The sequence below is a fragment of the Microcebus murinus genome, chromosome 20 (genome assembly GCF_040939455.1).
Source record: "Microcebus murinus isolate Inina chromosome 20, M.murinus_Inina_mat1.0, whole genome shotgun sequence".
NCBI lineage: Eukaryota > Metazoa > Chordata > Mammalia > Primates > Cheirogaleidae > Microcebus > Microcebus murinus.
The window spans coordinates 37,657,567-37,678,236 of NC_134123.1; the positions used below are offsets into that span (position 1 = coordinate 37,657,567).

Here is a 20,670-nt window from a genome sequence, read left to right on the forward strand (position 1 = left end):
GCTCGTCTGCATCCCAGCGCGCCCTGGCCTATTTTCTAAGATCCCGGACTCCTATACATCCCGCAAAGCCTCATCTGAAAAACCCCTGGAGCAGAGGGAACAGCATCTTCTCTGTATCCCAGCGTGCCCTGGCCTGTTTTCTACAATCCTAGACTCCTATGTATCCCTCAAAGCCCCATCTGAAAAACCCCTGGACCACAGGGGACAGCAGCTCGTCTGTATCCCAGCGCGCCCTGGCCTGTTTTCTACAAACCCGGACTCTTAGGCATTCCGCAAAGCCCCATCTGAAAAACCCCTGGACCACAGGGGACAGCCTCTCCCTGTGGTCCCAGTGTGCCCTGGCCTGTTTTCTACAATCCTGGACTCTTAGGTATCCCGCAAAGCCCCATCTGAAAAACCCCTGGACCTCAGAGAACAGCCTCTACCCTGTATCCCAGTGTGCCCTGGCCTGTTTGGTACCATTCTGGACTCCTATGTATCCCGCAAAGCCCCGTCGGAAAAACCCCTGGACCACAGGGGACAGCCTCTACCCTGTATCCCAGCGTGCCCTGGCCTGTTTTCAACGATCCCGGACTCCTAGGCATCCTACAAAGCCCCATTGAAAAACCCCTGGAGCACAGGGGACACGATCTCCCTATGGTCCCAGAGCACCCTGGCCTGTTTTCTACGATCCCGGACTCCTATACATCCCGCAAAACCCCATCTGAAAAATCCCTGGACCACAGGGGACAGCCTGTCGTCTGTATCCCAACGAACCCTGGCCTGGTTTCTACCATCCCGGACTCCTATACATCCCACAAAGCCCCATCTGAAAACCAAGGACCACAGGGGACAGCCTCTGCCCTGTATCCCAGCGCACCCTGGCCTGTTTTCTACGATCCTGGACTCTTATACATTCCGCAAAGCCCATTCTGAAAAACCCCTGGACCACAGCGGACAGCCTCTCCCCTGTGTTCCCATCGCGCCCTGGCCCATTTTCTATAATCCCAGACTCCTATACATCCCGCAAAGCCCCATCTGAAAAACCCCTGGACCACAGGGGACAGCCTCTTCCCTGTATCCCAGCACACCCTGGTGGTCTTCCAGAATCCCGGACTCCTATACATCCCTCAAAGCCCCATCGGAAAAACCACTGGACCACAGGGGACAGCCTCTCCCCTGTACCCCAGGCCCCCCTGGCCTGTTTTCTATGATCCCGGACTCCTATACATCCCACATAGCCCCATCTGAAAAACCCCTGGACCACAGCAAACAGCCTCTACCCTGTGTTCCCAGTGCGCCCTGGCCTGTTTTCTACGATCCTGGACTCCTATACATGCCGCAAAGCCCCATCTGAAAAACCCCTGGCCTGTTTTCTACAAACCCAGACTCCTAGGCATCCTGCAAAGCCCCATCTGAAAAGCCCCTGGACCACAGGCGACAGCTTCTCGTCTGTATCCCAGCGAACCCTGGCCTATTCCCTACAATCTCGGACTCCTATACATCCCGCAAAGCCCAATCTGAAAAACCCCTGGACCACAGCAGACAGCCTCTCCCCTGTAACCCAGCTCACATGCCCGTTTTCCAGAACCCCGGACTCCTATACATCCCGCAAAGCCCCATCTGAAAAACCCCTGGACCACAGCGGACAGCCTCTCCCCTGTGTTCCCAGCGCGCCCTGGCCCGTTTTCTATAATCCCGGACTCCTATCCATCCCGCAAAGCCCCATCTGAAAAACCCCCGGAGTCACAAACAGCCGCGAGCGGAGCGCGGCGCCCCAGTGGGGCGGGGCTGAGCGGAGGGCGCCCAGGGAGCTTGTTAAAAATACCCAGAGCCCGGCAGAGAAACAGCCCGGGGTCCCCCGGGGCCCCCAAGTTTCCGCGGCGACAACAAGTGACGCAAGGGCGCGGCGAGCCGGCGGCAGGACCGGGTCCCGGAGGGGACAGGCGGTATAAATAGCGACGCGGAGAGCGGGCGGGTGTCCCCAAGGCGGGCGCGGCCCCGCGACAGGCTCCGCGGGGAATCGGGGGAAGAAACGAGCCGGGCATGGAGGCGCCTGCCTGGAGTCCCAGCTACTCGGGAGGGAGGCCGAGGCGGGAGGCTCGCTGGAGGCCAGGAGGTGGAGGCTGCTGTGAGCGAGGCTGACGCCACGGCGCTCACTCTGGCCCGGGCGACAGAGCGAGACTCCGTCTCAAAAAAAAACAGGGAAACTGAGGCGAGCCGAGGCTGACGCTGGTGAGGCCAGGACGCCTCCTGGGCGGCGGGAGGGACGGGGACGAGCTGAGTGGCACGAGGGACCAGGCAGGGTCACGTGGGCGGCCGGCGTGGCGGGTGGCACATGGTGGCCGTTGTTTTCTACGCTGAGCCCCGTCGGAAAAAGCCCTGGGCCACGGGGGACAGCGTCGCCCCTGTACCCCAGCACGCCCTGGCCTGTTTTCTATGATCCCGGACTCCTATACATGCCACAAAGCCCCGTCGGAAAAACCCCTGGACCACAGGGGACAGCCCCTCGTCTGTATCCCAGCGCGCCCTGGCCTGTTTTCTACGATCCCGGACTCCTAGGCATCCTGCAAAGCCCCATCAGAAAAACCCCTGGGCCACAGGGGACAGCGTCTTCCCTGTACCCCAGCGCGCCCTGGCCTATTTTCTACGATCCCAGACTCCTATACATCCCGCAAAGCCCCATCTGAAAAACCCCTGGACCAAAGCAAACAGCCTCTCCTCTGTGGTTCCAGCACACCCTGGCTTGTTTTCTACTATCCCGGACTCGTATACATCCCACAAAGCCCCACCGGAAAAACCCTGGACCACAGCGAACAGCCTACCCTCTGTGGTCCCAGCGCGCCCTGGCCTGTTTTCTATAATCCCGGACTCCTATCCATCCCGCAAAGCCCCATCTGAAAAACCCCTGGACCACAGCGGACAGCCTCGCCTCTGTATCCCAGCGCACACTATCCTGTTTTCTATGATAATGGACTCCTATACATCCCACAAAGCCCCATGTGAAAACCAAGGACCACAGGGGACAGCCGCGCGTCTGTATCCCAGCGTCTCCCTTGTACCCCAGCGACCCTGGCCCATTTTCTATGATCCCGGACTCCTATACATCCCACAAAGCCCCACCGGAAAAACCCCTGGACCACAGGGGACAGCCGCTTGTCTGTATCCCAGCGCGCCCTGCTCATTTTCTACAATCCCGGACTCCTACACATCCTGCAAAGCCCAATCTGAAAACCCCCTGGACCAAAGCAAACAGCCTCTCCTCTGTGGTTCCAGCACACCCTGGCTTGTTTTCTACGATCCCGGACTCGTAGGCATCCCGCAAAGCCCCTGGACCACAGGGGACAGCCTCTCCCCTGTAACCCAGTTCACATGCCCGTTTTCCAGAATCCCAGACTCCTATACATCTCACAAAACCCCGTCTGAAAAACCCCTGGACCACAGAAAACAGCCTCTCCTCTGTGGTCCCAGCACACCCTGGGCTGTTTTCTACGATCCCAGACTCCTAGGCATCCCGCAAAGCCCCATCTGTAAAACCCCTGAACCACAGGGCAAAGCCTCTCCCCTGTATCCCAGCGCGCCCTGGCCTGTTTTCTATAATCCCGGACTCCTATCCATCCCACAAAGCCCCATCTGAAAAAACCCTGGACCACAGGGGACAGCCGATCATCTGTATCCCAGCGCACACTAGCCTGTTTTCTACGATCCTGGACTCCTATACATCCCGCAAAGCCCACATTTGAAAAGCCCCTGGACCACAGCGGACAGCCTCTCCCCTGTAACCCAGCTAACATGCCCATTTTCCAGAATCCCGGACTCCTATACATCTCACAAAACCCCGTCTGAAAAACCCCTGGACCACAGCAGACAGCCTCTCCCTTGTGTTCCCAGCGCGCCCTGGCCTTTTTGTATGATCCCGGGCTCCTAGGCATCCTGCAAAGCCCAATCTGAAAACCCCTGGACCACAGGGGACAGCGTTTCTTCTGTATCCCAGCGCACTCTGGCCTGCTTTCTATGATCCTGGACTCCTATACATCCCACAAAGCCCCATGTGAAAAACCCGTGAACCACAGGGAACAACCTCCCCTCTGTATCCCAGCGTGCCCTGGCCTGTTTTCTAGGACCCCGGGCTCCTAGGCATCCCGCAAAGCCCCATCTGAAAACCCCTGGGCTACAGAGGGCGGCCTCTACCCTGTGGTCCCAGCGCACGCTGGCCTGCTTTCTATGATCACAGACTCCTAGGCATCCCGCAAAACCCCATCAGAAAAACCCCTGGACCACAGTGGACAGCCTTTCTTCTGTGCCCCAGCACGCCCTGGCCTGTTTTCTATGATCCCGGACTCCTAGGCATCCCGCAAAGCCCCATCTGAAGAACCCCTGGACCACACGGGACAGCTTCTCGTCTGTATCCCAGCGAACCCTGCCCTGTTCCCTACAATCTCGGACTCCTATACATCCCGCAAAGCCCAATCTGAAAAACCCCTGGACCACAGCAAACAGCCTCTCCTCTGTGGTCCCAGCACACCCTGGCTTGTTGTCTACGAGCGCAGACTCCTATCCATCCCGCAAAGCCCCATGTGAAAACCACCGTGAACCCCAGGAACCACCTCTCCTTTGTATCCCGGCACAGCCTGGCCTGTTTTAGAGCGATCCCGGGCTCCTAGGCATCCCGAAAAGCCCCATCTGAAAACCCCTGGGCTGCAGAGGCGGCCTCTACGCTGTGGTCTCAGCGCCATGGCCTGCTTTCTATGATCACAGACTCCTAGGCATCCGCAAAGCCCCATCTGAAAGCCTGGGCTACAGGCGGCCTCTACCCTGTGGTCCCAGCGCACGTGACGCAGCTTCTATGATCACAGACTCTCTAGGCATCCCGCCAAGCCCCATCAGAAAAACCCCTGGGACCACAGGGGACAGCCTTTCTTCTGTACCCCCAGCGCGCCTAGCCTGTTTTCTATGATCCCGGACTCCTATCATCCACTTGACCCCATCTGAAAAACCCCTGGACCACGGGACGGCAAATCTGTATCCCAGCAGACCTAGCTATTTCCCTACAATCTCGGACTCCTGCCATCCCGCAAAGCCCCATCAGAAAAACCCCTGGACCACAGGGGGACAGCCTCTTCTCTGTATCCCTGTGCACCTGGCCTGTTTCCTACGTCCGGACTCCTATACATCCCGCAAAGCCCCATCAGAAAAACCCCTGGACCACAGGGGACAGCCTCTTCTCTGTATCCCAGCTGCACCCTGCTGCGCTTTCTACCATCCCCAAAGACTCCGTGTCCCATGGCCTCCCCGCTGGGCCTCACCCCCTGGCCTCCGGAGCTCCATGTGACAAACTGAGCGATGGGTCCCCTCGTCCTGCCCTGTCCCCGGCCACCCGCCCAGTGGCACGTGCGCTGGTCGCGCGCACGGGCTGGGGCTCCGCCTCCGCAGCTGGGGGCGCGGGGACTCGGCTCCTGCCGGGCCTCCACAGCCCAGAGCGCGGCCGTGACCCCACAGGGCCCGGGTCCTGCGGACGGATGGGCCCCGGGTGTGGGGGCGGGCGACACGGCGGGGCGTGCCGGCCGGGCCGGGTGACTCCACCTCCCCGGAGGCTGCGCGGCCTCCCCCCAGCCTCGCCGGCCTCACCTCGGACGCGTTATTGTGACCCTCCAGAAGGCGCAGTCGGCGGCGTTGTGCGTGCACACGTGCCGGAACTTGCACCAGTGGCAGGGGAAGGAGCGAGTCCACGCCACGACAGGCAGCTGCGGGACAGACGCGCTCAGCCGGGCACCCGCGCCTCAGTGTCCCCCCGCGCCGACGCCGCGGCCTCAGGGCCTTCAGCAGCTGAGCCTCCGGCTTGCGCCTCCGTTCCCGGGCCCCGGCCCGCCCCGGCCAAGGCTCCGCCCCCTGGGCTGCCTTGACTCCGCCCCCTACTCTCCAGCCTTGACTCAGCCCCCTGGGCTGCATTGAGCTCCGCCCCCTACTCTCCAGCTATGACTCCGCCCCCTGGGCTGCCTTGACTCCGCCCCTTACTCTCTAGCTGTGACTCCGCCCCCTGGCCTGCCTTGACTCCGCCCCCTACTCTCCAGCCTTGACTCCAGCCCCTTACTTTCTAGCTGCGACTCCGCCCCTTGACTCTGCCCCTTCCCTCCTGATGTGACCCGCCCCCTGCCCTGCCTTGACTCCACCCCAGCCTCTGCTGTGACCCCGCCCCCTGCCCTGCCCAGGAAAGGGGGAGGGGGTGCAGAGGGGAGGGGGAGGGGGAAGGGGGAAGGATGGGGGATGGGGAGGGGGATGGAGGGGGTGGGGGAGGGGACGGGGCGGGGACAGGGAGGAGGTGGTGGGGGAGGGTGGCGGGGAAGGAGGGGGACTGGGAGGGGCGGGTGGGGGGAGGGGGATGGCGGTGGGGGAGGGAGGGCTGTGGGGGATGGGGGCAGGGATGGGGACTGGGATGGCGGTGGGGGAGGGCGGGGGGTGGGGGGCGGGGCGGGGGCGGGGCCAGGGGAGGGGGAGGGCGGTGGGGGGCGTGGCGGGGGAGGGACTGGGAGGGCGGTGGGGGAGGATGGCGGTGGGGGAGGGGCGGGGTGGGGGGAGGGCGGGGCGGGGTGGGGGGCGGGGCGGGGGCGGGGCCTCACGACTGGTGGACGCTGCAGTTGTGAAGACGAAGTCGACGGCCGCGAACTTCTTCCGGTCTCCTTGGACTTGAGGAAAGAGCTTCACGACGCGCTGGTCGCCTGCGTGGGGACACGGGGAGGGCGGGCTGAGCCGCGGGGCCGCCGCCGCCAGGAAGGCACCGAGGAGAGACGCCAGCGTCTCGGTCCCTCCTACCCCTGTCCTCGCCCTGTCCCCTCCCTGTCCACACGCCTGTCCCCACCCTGTCCCTCCTGTCCTCACCCTGTCACCTCCCTGTCCCCCCGCCCTGTCCCCTCCCTGTCCCCACCCTGTCCCCTCCCTGTCCTCACCCTGTCGCCTCCCTGTCCCCCACCCTGTCGCCTCCCTGTCCCCTCCCTGTCCTCGCTGTCGCCTCTGTCCCCTCTGTCCCCACCCTGTCCCTCTGTCCCACTCTGTCCCGCCCTGTCCCCTCCCTGTCCCCACCCTGTCCCTCCCTGCTCCCCACCCTGTCTCCCTCTGTCTCGCCTGCCTGGCCTCTCCCTGTCCCCTCCCCATGTCCCCACCACTGTCTCGCCCTGTCGCCTCCCTGTCCTCGCCCTGTCGCCTCCCTGTCCCCGCCCTGTCGCCTCCCCCTGCCCCCCCTCGGCGACACGGGGGCTGCCCCGTCCTCCCCGCCGTCCCCCCGGCTGGTTTCCATGGCGACCTGTCTATACAGCGGCGACACGTGGGGCTTCCTGCCCCAACCCCAACCGGCCCCTGTTGTCCCCAAGACACGAGGTGACCCCACCCGCGACCTCTGACCTTGCCCACGCCCACCTCCCCCCTGCAGCCCCTGGAGACGCCTGCGGGGGGTCACACCCCCAGAGGGACCTCCCCTCCCCCCACCCATGCCAGGTGGCCTCTCTCTCGCTCTGTGTCCGCACCTGGGACACCTGTCACCTCCCAGATGGCGACTTCAGGGACCTCCCCTCCCACCTATGCCAGGTGGCCTCTCCCTCTCGCTCCTGTCCCCGCACCTGGGACACCTGTCACCTCCCAGATGGCGGCTTCGGGGACCTCCCCTCCCCCACCTGCCAGGTGGCCTCTCTCTCGCTCTGTCCCCCGCACTGGGACACCTGTCACCTCCCAGATGGCGACTTCGGGGACTCCCCTCCCCCCACCTATGCCAGGTGGCCTCTCTCTCGCTCTGTGTCGCACCTGGGGACACCTGTCACCTCCCGAGATGGCGACTTCGGGGACCTCCCTCCCCACCCGTGCCAGTGGCCTTTCTCTCGCTCTGTCCCCACACCTGGGACACCTGTCACCTCCCAGATGGTGACTTTAGGGACCTCCCCCTCCCCCACCCATGCCAGGTGGCCTCTCTCTCTCGCTCTGTCCCCACACCTGGGACACCTGTCACCTCCCAGATGGCGACTTCGGGGACACCCTCCCCCACCCGTGCCAGGTGGCCTCTCTCTCTCGCTGTCCCCGCACCTGGGACACTTTGTCACCTCCCCAGATGGTGACTTCGGGACCTCCCCCTCCCCCACCCCATGCCAGGTGGTCCCTCTCTCTCTCTCTGTCCCCGCACCTGGGACACCTGTCACCTCCCAGATGGCGACTTGGTGACCTCCCTCTCCCCACCTATGCCAGGTGGCCTCTCTCTCGCTCTGTCCCCGCACCTGGGACACCTGTCACCTCCCCAGATGGCGACACAGGGACCTCCCCTCCCCCACCTATGCCAGGTGGCCTCTCTCTCGCTCTGTCCCCGCACCTGGGACACCTGTTCACCTCCCAGATGGCGACCCGAGGGACCCTCCCCTCCCCACCATGCCAGGTGGCCTCTCTCTCTCCCTCTGTCCCCGCACCTGGGACACTGTCACCTCCCAGATGGCAGGTCGGGACCCCTCCCTCCCCCCACCTATACCCAGGTGGCCCTCTCTCTCGCTCTGTCCCCGCACCTGGGACACTGTCACCTCCCAGATGGCGACCTCGGGACCCTCCCCTCCCCCCACCCTATGCAGGTGGCCTCTCTCTGGCTCTGTCCCAGCACAGGGACACCTGTCACCTCCCAGATGGCGGCCTCGGGGACCCCTCCCCTCCCCCACCCCGTGCCAGGTGGCCTCTCTCTCTCCCCCTCTGTCCCACCTGGGACACCTGTCACCTCCCAGATGGCGACCTCGGGGACCTCCCCTCCCCCACCCGTGCCAGGTGGCCTCTCTGTCTCCCTCTGTCCACGCACACGGACACCTGTCACCTCCCAGATGGCGACTTGAGGACCTCCCTCCCCACCTATGCAGGTGGCCTCTCTCTCTCTCTGTCCCCACACCTGGGAGACTCTGTCACCTCCAGATGGCGACTTTGGGGACCTCCCCTCCCCACCTAACCTTGCCGGGTGGCCTCTCTCTCTTTCTCGCTCTGTCCACGCACCTGGGAGGGAACTCCTCACCTCCCAGATGGCGACTTCGGTGACCTCCCCTCCCCCACCTGTGCCAGGTGGCCTCTCTCTCTCCCTCTGTCCCCGCTGCAGGACCTGTCACCTCCCAGATGGCGACTTCGGGGACCTCCCCTCCCCCACCTATGCCAGGTGGCCTCTCTCTCTCGCTGTCCCCGCACCTGGGAGACTCTGTCCACCTCCCAGATGGCGACTAGGGACCCCCCTCCCCCACCTACTGGGTGGCCTCTCTGCTCTGTCCCCCGCACCTGGGGGCCTGTCACCTCCCAGATGGCGGCTTAGGGGCCTCCCCTCCCCACCTATGCCAGGTGGCACCTCTCTCTCGCTCTGTCCCCGCACCTGGGAACTCTGTCACCTCCCCAGATGAAAACCCAGGGGACCTCCCCTCCCCACCTATGCCAGGTGGCCTCTCTCTCACTCTGTCCCCGCACCTGGGAGACTCTGTCACCTCCCAGATGGCGACTTCGGGGACCTCCCCTCCCCCACCTATGCCAGGTGGCCTCTCTCTCTCACTCTGTCCCCGCACCTGGGACACCTGTCACCTCCCAGATGGCGACTTCGGGGACCTCCCTCCCCCACCCATGCCAGGTGGCCTCTCTCTGCCTCTCTCTGTCCCCGCACCTGGGACACCTGTCACCTCCCAGATGGCGACTTCGGGGGACCTCCCCCTCCCCCACCTATGCTGCCAGGTGGCCTCTCTCTCTCCCTCTGTCCCCACACCTGGGACACCTATGCCTCCCAGATGGCGACCTCGGGGACCTCCCCCTCCCCACCTATGCCAGGTAGCCTCTCTCTCGCTCTGTCCCCGCACCTGGGACACCTGTCACCTCCCAGATGGCGACTTCGGGGACCTCCCCTCCCCCACCCTCTGCCAGGTGGCCTCTCTCCTCTCGCTCTGTCCCCGCACCTGGGACACCTGTCACCTCCCAGATGGCGACTTCGGGGACCTCCCCTCCCCCTCCCCCTCCCCCCAGGCCCCAGGCGACCCCGCGGCGGCCGCACCCTGCCCCGCGTGATGGAGGCCACCTCGCGGACGGCGACGGCAGTGCACGCGTCCTCCTCCGAAGCCCTCCGACTCCGTAAGTCCTCGAACGAGCAGTTGACCCCGGCGGAAAGTTCTGGAGCGTTTCCAGGCCTGCAGCACCAGCTGGACCCGCGGGGAGGTCGGGGGTTGGGGGGTGTGGCGGGCTGAGTTGACGACAACTCGGGGGACAAAGAGGGAGGTTGTCGCGCCCCTGCACGCCCCGCCCCTCCCCACCGCTGGGGGTGGGGGAGGGGACAGGGACTCACCGGGACCTGCGACATGGTGACGGACACGTTGCGCGGCTGCACCGACAGAGCGCACGCACTGCGACAGGTCGGCGAAGCGCTGCGGCTCGTCGGCTCGGTCGCACGCGTCCTGGCGGGAACACCTGGGGACTTAGGGACAGCTGGGCGGGGCTCGGCGACACCCCCTCCCCCTTGCCCCCCCATCTCCGTCTTTTCCACCTGACCCTCCCCCAGCTCGGCCCCTCTCCCCGACATCCCGTCCCTCCCCACCCCCTGCACGTGGGGGGGGAGCAGGAAGGAGGAGGGGACGCGACACTTGTCACCAAAAGTGTCACCGCTTTGAGGACAGCGACGCCTTGAGCACTCACCGTGCTGTGCAGCACACACCAGCCGCAGTGCGGGTGCGCGGGACCCAGGCACACAACTCGCAGGACAGGTGCACGCAGCAGCTCTCCACGGGCACGCGCGTCACCTGCGGGGCGGGAAGGCGGTGTGCGCCTATCGCCTTGGGTCGCCCGTCCGCCACCTCCAAGGACGCGCGGAGATGCTGGCCTGGGTGACCCAGCCACAGGATGGGGCGAGCGCGCTGGGCAGGGGCAGAACCCGTAGCTCGGGCCACCCCGGTGTCCCTGTTGTCACCCCCCACCCCCACCCCCGCGGCTCACCGAGCGACAGGCCGGGCACGCGCCTGGGGACAGGGGTCCTGGGCGTGGGGGCAGGGGCGAGGAGCGGGGGAAGGGGCCCTGAACCCACTTGGGGCCTGGGCCTCGCCCCAGAGCGGGGCTGGTCCGGGTGTCTGCATTCATGGAGTCGCAGGAGCCCAAGCCCAACCTCAGTGACACCGAGTCTGAAAAACTCACGAGGGGCGGGAAGTCACATACAGGGAGGGGGCGGGGAGGTGGCCGCCCCCATTTGTGCAATGGCCCCACCAGCCAGTGACACTTGGAGACCCTGACACTGGTGACCCCGCCACCCGGTAGGGATCCCCCCACCACCCCCGTGTCCCCACTCCACCCAGTGTCCCCCCGCACGCCAGTGTCCCCCACCACCTAGTGTCCCCCACCACCCAGTGTCCCCTCCACCACCCAGTGTCCCCCCGCCGCCCGGTGACCCCCACCACCTAGTGTCCCCACCACCCGGTGTCCCCCTCCACACCACCCAGTGTCCCCCCGCCACCCGGTGTCCCCCACCACCTAGTGTCCCCCCGCCACCCGGTGTCCTTCGCCACCTAGTGTCCCCCGCCACTCGGTGTCCCCCACCACCCCAACCTTGTCCCCCCACCACCCTAGTGTCCCCCCGCCGCCCGGTGTCCCCTCCACCACCTAGTGTCCCCCCACCACCCAGTGTCCCCCGCCGCCGGTGTCTCCCCCCACCACCTAGTGCCCCACCACCGGTGTCCCCCCGCCGCCCGGTGTCCCCCACCACCCTAGTGTCCCCCACCCCAGTGACCCCCACCACCTAGTGTCCCCCCGCCGCCCGGTGTCCCCCCCCGCCACCCGGCGCCCCCCGCCACCCAGTGTCCCCCCGCCGCCCGGCGACCCCACGACCCGCGCACGCACCTGCACGCTCGGTGGCGTAGAGGAAGCGGCGGTCGGGGCTGCAGGCGCAGGTCGCGCAGGACCGGGCTGCCGTCCTGGGCCACCCACGCTCTCTCGTCGGCCACCGCCCGCCCGCCGGGGCCGGCCGGGTCCCGCAGGGCTGCGGGGACAGGGGCCGTCCAGGCCGTGTCCCGACCCCAGCCACGGCGACAAGGCGACACCCGCGCGGTGACAGCCCCGCCCCGGCGGGGGGCGAGGCAGGGGCCGGGCTGGAGTGTCTGGGGGCTGCGGCGCCCGCGGGGGGGGCGGCGGAACCCCAAACCCCGACGTCACCGATGTCCCGAAGCGTCACCAATGTCCCCCCAACCCCGCCAGGCGGGGTCTCTGCAGGGGGTGGGGGCGGGGCTGGGGACAGGAGCCGCAGGGTGGGGGATGGAGCTGCTATGGAGTTGGGGACAGCTGCGGCAGGAAGGGGAGTAGGAGGAGGAGAGGAGGAGGAGGAGGGGGTGAGGAAGAAGAGGGGAGGGGAGGGCGGGGGAGGGAAAAGAAGGAGGTGGAGAGGGGGGGGGGGAGGAGCAGGGAGAGGGGAGGGGGAGAAGGAGGAGAAGGAGAGACAGAGAGAGAGGAGGAGAGTGAGAGGAGGAAGGAAGAGGGGGAGGAAGAGTGGGAGGAGAGAGAGGTAGGAGGAGGAGGTGGAGGAAAAGGGAGACAAAGAGGAAGAGGAGGAGGACGAGGAGGACGGAGAGGAGGAGGAGGAGGAGGATGGGGAGGATGGGGAAGACGAGGGGAGGAGGACAAGGGCGAGGAGGGGAGGAGGATGGTGGGGAGGGGGAAGAGGAGGGCGGGGAGGATGAGGAGGAGGAGGGGAGGAGGATGGGGAGGAGGAGGAGGAGGATGGGGAGGACGAGAGGGGGAGGAGGACGGGGAGGAGGAGGAGGAGGGCGGGGAGGGGGAGGAGGATGGGGAGGGGAGGAGGATGGGGAGAGGAGGAGGATGGGGAGGACCGGGGAGGATGGGGAGGGGGAGGAGGATGGGGAGGGGGAGGAGGACGGGGAGGGGCGGGGAGGATGGGGGAGGGGAGGAGGATGGGGAGGACGGGGAGAAGGGGGAGGAGGACGGGGAGGGGAGGAGGACGGGGATGGGGAGGAGGACGGGGAGGGGAAGGAGGACGGGGAGGGGGGAGGAGGACGGGGATGGGGAGGAGGGCGGGGAGGGGAGGAGGATGGAGAGGGGAGGGGAGGAGGGACGGGGAGGGGAGGGGAGGGGACGGGGAGGGGAGAGGACGGGGAGGGGGAGGGGAGGACGGAGAGGAGGGGGAGGAGGGGCGGGGAGGGGGAGGAGGGGCGGAGAGGGAGGGGGGAGGGGCGGGGAGGGAGGGGAGGGAGGACGGGGAGGGGAGGGAGGGGCGGGGAGGGAGGGAGGGAGGGAGGACGGGGAGGGAGGGAGGGAGGGACGGGGAGGGAGGGAGGACGGGGAGGGGAGGCGGGAGGGAGGGGGAGGAGGACGGGGAGGGGGAGAGGACGGAGAGGAGGGGAGGAGGACGGGGAGGGGAGGAGGACGGGGAGGGGAGGAGGACGGGGAGGGAGGGGGAGGGAGGACGGGGAGGGAGGGGAGAGAGGGCGGGGAGGGGGAGGAGGACGGGGAGGGGGAGGAGGACGGGGAGGGGAGGAGGACGGGGAGGGGAGGGAGGGCGGCGTCTCTTCGCCATGGGCGCAGATCACGGATCCTGCGGAAGAGAGCCCGGCGACAATTATGCGGCTCTGGCGTGAGCCTTTTTAGCGGTATACCAAACAAACGGTTGTCACCGGGGACGGGCGCCCCTTCCCCGCCCCCCTCCCCTCCCACAGCCCCCTCCCCCCGGCTGCGACAGGCCAGGGCCACCCCAGGGCCACCAGGGCGGGGGCGGCAGCATTCCTGCGGGCAGGGCCACCCTATACCCGCCAGCCGCGTCCTGGCCCGGGGTTAAGTCAAACCAGACACAGGAGCCGGGACAACCGGGGGGGGGGACAGCCGGGGGGACGGCCAGGGGGGGACAGCCGGGGGGACAGCCAGGGGGGACAGCCAGGAGGGACAGCCAGGGGGACAGCCCAGGAGGGGACAGCCGAGGTGACAGCCGGGGTGGCAGCGGAGGCCCAGCCACGGGGGGACAGCCAGGAGGGGACAGCCGGGGGGACAGCCAGGAGAGAGGACAGCCAGGAGGACAGCCAGGAGGGACAGCCAGGAGGGGACAGCCACGGGGGGACAGCCACGGGGGGACAGCAGGAGAGGACAGCCGGGGGACAGCCAGGAGGGGGACAGCCAGGGAGGGGACAGCCACGGGGGGACAGCCACGGGGGGACAGCCCAGGAAAGGCAGCCAGGGGGACAGCCAGGAGGGGACAGCCACGGGGGGACAGCCAGGGGACAGCCAGGAGAGGACAGCCCAGAGAGGACAGCCAGGAGGGGACAGCCACGGGGGGACAGCCAGGGGGGGACAGCCAGGAGAGGACAGCCAGGGGGACAGCCAGGAGGGGACAGCCAGGAGGGGACTGGCCAGGAGGGACAGCCAGGAGGGGGCGGCCAGAGGGGACAGCCAGAGGGGGACAGCCATGGGGGGACAGCCAGGGGGGACAGCCAGGGGGGACAGCCGGGAGGACGGCAGAGGACAGCCGGGGAACAACCCCGGGGGGGCGGCGGGGGGGGAACGGCCCGCGGGGGGACAGCCGGGGGGGGCAGCCGGAGGAGGGGGACAGCCCACGGGGGAGGGGGACAGCCAGGGGGACAGCCAGGAGGGGACAGCCAGGAGGGGACAGCCAGGGGGGACAGCCGGGAGGGGACAGCCGAGAGGACAGCCAGGGGGGGACAGCCAGGAGGGGACAGCCATGGGGGACAGCCAGGGGGACAGCGAGGGGGGGACAGCCAGTGGGGGACCTCGACCAGACCCCAGCTGCTTTGTGCACCCACCCACCCCCTCCATGCCAGGACAGAGAAGGGTGCGAAAAAAATTTAAATTCATGTGCCTCAGTTTCCCCGACTGTGCACGGGGAATGCTCGAACCTCCCCACAGAGCGGTTCTGAGAGTGACAGGAGCGGCTGTCACCACGCGTGTGGGGGGACGCGTGGTGGCCAGGGACGCATGGCTGTCACCATGGCAGCGGGACGAGGGCACGGGCACAGACAGGGCCACCACCACTGTCCCAACCCCAAAGCCTCAGGATCTGTCCCCCAAAGCCCCGGGTCTCCGCCCAGCCACCCCGTCTCAACCCAAGCCCCACCCCCTTCTTGGTGACACGAGTCCCAGAGCCCCCTGTCCTTGCGGGCCACCAACGGGGTCCCGTGTGTGGCTCGCTTTGGCCGGGCCCGGGCCTCGGCTCTCAGGGGTCCCCGGGCGGCGCGTGGACAGGGGACACGGTGACACAGACACGGGGACCAGGCTCTGCCCCCGCGACCCCCAGGTGGCGGCCACCACCTGCCCCCGCCAGGGGCCGCCGGCCACTCTCCTGTCACCTGGCCTGGGGACCCCAGTGTCCCCGGTGGAGCTGGTTTGGAAACAAGGCACAGGGGGGAGGGGTGGTTGGGGACAGGGACAACACGCTGCAGCTCCCCGCCCCACCGGCTGTCACACACCGGCGACAGGGGACAGGTGGCCCCGGACAGCTGCGGCGGGGGGGGGGGGGACACGCGCGTGTGCAGCTGTCCGCCCGCCAGGTCCCCAGCTGTCACCCCCGCTGCCCGCGCCGGGCCACCCCGTCCCCCTCGCAGCTGTCCCCAAGGAGAGGCCACCGCCGCGCGGGCGACCCTGGAGGTCGGGGGGGGGGTGTCACAAGCGGGGTGGGCTGGGTCGCGTGTGCGCATGCGTGCTCAGACTACACTCAAACTGGGAGCGACAGTCACCAAGGCCACGCCCCCTTGCGCCATTCAGCAGGAGGTAAACTGAGGCACGCACAGCGCCTGCCGCAGGAATGAATCCAGCCGCGCCCCGGGTGGGCTGGGTCGCGTGTGCGCATGCGTGCTCAAACGACACTCAAACTGGGAGAGTCACCAAGGCCACGCCTCCTTGAGACCCCGCGCCATTCAGCAGGAGGTAAACTGAGGCACGCACAGCTCCGCCGCAGGAATCCGGGCTGGCCTCGGGTGGGCTGGGTCGTGTGTGCGCATGCGTGTTCAGACGACACTCCGACCGGGAGCGAGTCACCAAGGCCACGCCCCCTTGAGCCATTCAGCAAGAGGTAAACTGAGGCACGGACAGCTCCCGCCACAGGAATCCAGGCCGCACCCCGGGTGGGCTGGGACGCGTGTGCGCATGCGTGTTCAAACGACACTCCAACTGGGAACGACAGTCACCAAGGCCACGCCCCCTTGTGCCATTCAGCAGGAGGTAAACTGAGGCACGCACAGCGCCTGCCGCAGGAATGAATCCAGCCGCGCCCCGGGTGGGCTGGGTCGCGTGTGTGCGCATGCGTGCTCAGACTACACTCAAACTGGGAGCGACAGTCACCAAGGCCACTCCCCCTTGCGCCATTCAGCAGGAGGTAAACTGAGGCACGCACAGAGCAAGCCACGGGAATCCAGGCCGCGCCCCAGGTGGACTGGGTCGCGTTGGTGCGCATGCGTGCTCAAACGACACTCAAACTGGGAGTCACCAAGGCCACGCCCCCTTGTGCCATTCAGCAGGAGGTAAACTGAGGCACGCACAGCGCCTGCCGCAGGGAATGAATCCAGGCCGCGCCCCCGGTGGGCTGGGACGCGTGTGCGCACGCGTGTTCAAACGACACTCCAACTGGGAGCGACAGTCACCAGGGCCACGCCCCCTTGCGCCATTCAGCAGGAGGTAAACTGAGTCACGCACAGTGCCAGCCGCAGGAATGATGTTCAAACGACACTCAAACTGGGAGCGAGAGTCACCAAGACCACGCCCCCTCAAGACCCCACGCCACTCAGCTGGAGGTAAACTGAGGCACGCCGCAGGGAATCTGCCCCGAAAGCGGGTGCAGGGAGGCCACGCCCACCGGGAGGGTGGCCCAGGGTCGCTGGAGGTTACGGGGGGCGGGGCACACGTGCCAATGTCCCCACGCCTGTCCCCAGCTGTCCCCGCGAGGCCACCCTCCCCGCCTCTGGGCGGCCGGGCCCGGCGGGGTCTGGGGGTGTCAGGCCGAAGCCGGGGCCTCGTCCCCGCTGCCCTTGGCCTCCTCCAAGTGCCTCCTCTTTCCCCCACGGGCCACCGGAACCTGTCACGGCCAGCCAGCGCGACATCTGTCCCTGCCACCCGCCATCCCAAAACCTGGGGTCAGGGGTCAAACTCAGCCTCCCTCCCACCTCTTCCCGGCCTCCACCTCTTCCCGGCCTCCGCTCCGGGCCTCCACGTCTTCCCAGCTTCCGCTCCTGGCCTCCACTCCTTCCCGGCCTCCACCCCCGGCCTCCACAAACATGCCAAGCCCCGAGGACCCGAGCCGGGGGGTCACAGGGGACAAGAGCCACCTGCCCAGTTTCCCCCTGGACCTTCTAACCCTGCCCCTGTCCCGCCTGGGGACACTGGGAGCCGACCGAAGACCCACGGGGACCGTCGGCGTCCCAATGCCAGAGGGAACAGGCCTCTGTCCCCCCCCCCCGCCCCCCGGGAGTGACCAGGTGACCCTGAGCCGGGCCAGCTGTGCGCCCGGCCCCAAGTGACAAAGGGACCATTCTTGACAGCCGAGGGCAGGCGCGGTGGCCGGGCCGGCGGGACGTCTGGCCAGCCCCGGGCGGCAGGCCAGCACCCCGCACGCGACTTCCCTGCCCGGAGGTTGGGGACTGCCCGGCTTGGCCTCCACCCCGCCTGGCCTGGCCCCGGGCAGCTGGGCGACCTCCCAGCCTTGGGCCACCACGCGGGTGACAGCTCCCTGACCTCAGCGTGGGGACGGCAGCCACTGTGGGCAGAAAAATGACAAAAAGGGACGACACCCTCTTGTCCTTGTGCTCAAATTCGGGGACACGTCCCGGCCACCCCGTCCCCCCCCCCACAGGATTGCCAGCGAGTCCCCGAGGAATTTGACACCAAACAAGATATTAGCAAACTGGGTCATTAAAAGTGTGACTTTTGGCCCGGGGCGTGGTGGCTCACGCCTGTCATCCTGGCACTCTGGGAGGAGGCCGAGGAGGGAGGATCCTTTGCTCGAGGTCAGGAGTTGGAGGCCAGCCTGAGCAAGAGCGAGAACCTCGTCTCTACTAAAAAAGTAGAAAAAAATTACCCAAACAACTAAAAATATATAGAAAAAATTAGGCGGGCGCGGAGGCTCACGCCTGTCATCCCAGCACTCTGGGAGGCCGAGGCAGGAGGATCGCTCGAGGCCAGGAGTTGGAGGCCAGCCTGAGCAAGAGCGAGACCCCGTCTCTACTAAAAATAGAAATTAATTGGCCAAGTAAAAAATATATAGGAAAAAAATGATTAATGGGGCGCGGTGGCGCATGCCTGTCGTCCCAGCTACTCAGAATGGAGGCCGAGGCAGGAGGCTCGCTGGAGGCCAGGAGTCGGAGGCTGCTGTGAGCGAGGCTGACGCCACGGCACTCACTCTAGCTGGGGTGACCGAGTGACACTCTGTCTCAAAAAAAAAAAAAAAAAAGAAAGAAAGAAAAGAGATCTCTCGTTCAAAATACAGACACTTTGAGATTCTCTTGGGGGGAAAAAAAAAAGGGAGGCTGAGGAGGCCACGGGCCTCCGTTTCTGCCGGGCGGCGTGGTCACCCGGGGTGGAGGCTGGCTGTCCTCCACGTGGAGGCTGGTGTCTAGTGGCAAGAGCGGCAGGACAGGGTGACCACGGGGGTGGCTCGGCGCTGAACTGTCCCCATAGCTGAGCCTCGTCTATGGGAGGCTGGGGTTTGTCACTTCCCTGTCCCCTGGGGTTACTTGGGCTGTCGTTGGAACTCACGGCAAAGCCCGGGGGTGTCATAGAGGCCACAGGGGAGCCATGCGCGGAGCCCAGGGTCCCCGGGGAGGAGGCAGGTGGCAGCAGAAGTGCTCTAGGGACAGTGGAGGCAGGCGGCCTCCCTGAGCTAGCCTCGACCAGCTGAACTCGGCGGGGCTTAAATTAGTCGCCTGCGATTTGACACAACAACACGCTTGCCCGGGGACCTGGGGCGCCGCCTGCAAAGTCCCCGGAGGTCCCCGGATGCTTTGTCAAAGCCAGGGCAGGGGCCCCTGCTCGAGCCTGTCATCTCAGCACTCTGGGAGGCCGAGGAGGGAGGCTCGCTGGAGGTCAGGAGTTGGAGGCCAGCCTGAGCAAGAGCGAGACCCCGTCTCTACTAAAAAAATAGAAAGAAATTAATTGGCCAACTAAAAATATATAGAAAAAAAAAATGAGCCCGGCGTGGTGGCACATGCCTGTCGTCCCAGCTACTTGGGAGGCCGAGGAGGGAGGATCGCTCGAGGTCAGGAGTTGGAGGCCAGCCTGAGCAAGAGCGAGACCCCGTCTCTACTAGAAAAAAATAGAAAGAAAAATATATTTAAAAAAAAAAATACATATATATATATATATATATAACATTAATCAGGCGCGGTGGCTCACGCCTGTCATCCCAGCACTCTGGGAGGCCGAGGCGGGAGGCTAGAGAGAGGCCAGGAGTTGGAGGCCAGCCTGAGCAAGAGCGAGACCCCGTCTCCACTAAAAAAGTAGAAAAAAATTACCCAAACAACTAAAAATATATAGAAAAAATTAGGTGGGCGCAGAGGCTCACGCCTGTCATCCCAGCACTCTGGGAGGCCGAGGAGGGAGGATGGCTCGAGGTTGGGAGTTGGAGGCCAGCCTGAGCAAGAGCGAGACCCCGTCTCTACTAAAAAAATAGGAAGAAATTAAGCAAAAAACTAAAAATAGAAAAAGTGAGCCGGGCGTGGTGGCGCATGCCTGTCGTCCCAGCTACTCGGGAGGGAGGCCGAAGCAGGAGGCTCGCTCGAGGCCAGGAGGTGGAGGCTGCTGTGAGCTCCAGCATGTGGCGAGGGGTTGAGGACACAGAGTTCCCGGCATGCTCTGGGGGAGGAGGAGGAGTCCCCAAGGGAAGGACCCAGCTCAAGGGGACCACGGCCTCCAGGTGGAGACCGGCCTCCACTCTTGCAGCCTCCACTGTTGCCTTCTCTCGGGCTCTGGCGTTGGGACCACGTCGCCCACGGCCGGGCCGGGGAGGAAGCGAGGCGGGGACTCCGGGGCCCAGGGCCTGGGGACAGCGGGTGGCAGGGGGAGGGGCCGGGTGGCGGGCGCGCTGCCTCTGCCTGGGGGAGGGGCGGGGACACCCCGAGACGCCCCGAGTCACCCCGACATCCCCGACTACACACGGCGCCTGGTGGGGACACGTGGGGACAGAGAGAGCCAGTCCCCAAGCCAGGGTCACTGGGTGGGGGAGGGGCGGGCACTGTGGGTGGGGGAGGGGCGGGGGGACACTGGGTGGGGGAGGGGCAGGGACACTGTGGGATGGGGGAGGGGCAGGGGACACTGTGGGTGGGGGAGGGGCGTGGGGACACTGGGTGGGGGAGGGGCAGGGGACACTGTGGGGTGAGGGAGGGGCGGGGACACTGTGGATGGGGGAGGGGCAGGGGACACTGTGGGGTGAGGGAGGGGCGGGGACACTGTGGGGTGGGGGAGGGGCGGGGACACTATGGGGTTGGGGGAGGGGCAGGGAGACACTGGGGGTGGGGGAGGGGCGGGCGACACTGGAGTGTGGTGGAGGGTCGGAGGGACACTGTGGGGTGGGGGAGGGTGCGGGGACACGGGTGGGGGAGGGTGCGGGGACACTGGGGTGGGGGAGGGACAGGGGGCACTGTGGGGTGGGGGAGGGGCGGGGGACACTGGGGGTGGGGGAGGGGAGGGGGACACTGGGGGTGGGGGAGGGGCGGGGGACACTTGTCTCCGGAG

The 20,670-nt window shown here is 66.3% G+C and overlaps 1 protein-coding gene across 1 annotated transcript in view; it reads right to left on the minus strand.

Moving 5' to 3' along the window:
• Nucleotides 1–20,670, minus strand: part of PLXNA1 (plexin A1) — a 61,507-nt gene that overhangs the window by 34,142 nt on the left and 6,695 nt on the right. Inside the window, 12 exon segments of the mRNA XM_075995947.1 lie at nucleotides 5,608–5,633; nucleotides 5,636–5,718; nucleotides 6,594–6,618; nucleotides 6,621–6,695; nucleotides 9,994–10,135; nucleotides 10,137–10,154; nucleotides 10,298–10,345; nucleotides 10,347–10,426; nucleotides 10,641–10,695; nucleotides 10,698–10,748; nucleotides 11,834–11,875; nucleotides 11,877–11,974. Of these exon segments, the coding sequence (XP_075852062.1) occupies nucleotides 5,608–5,633; nucleotides 5,636–5,718; nucleotides 6,594–6,618; nucleotides 6,621–6,695; nucleotides 9,994–10,135; nucleotides 10,137–10,154; nucleotides 10,298–10,345; nucleotides 10,347–10,426; nucleotides 10,641–10,695; nucleotides 10,698–10,748; nucleotides 11,834–11,875; nucleotides 11,877–11,974 (743 nt within the window).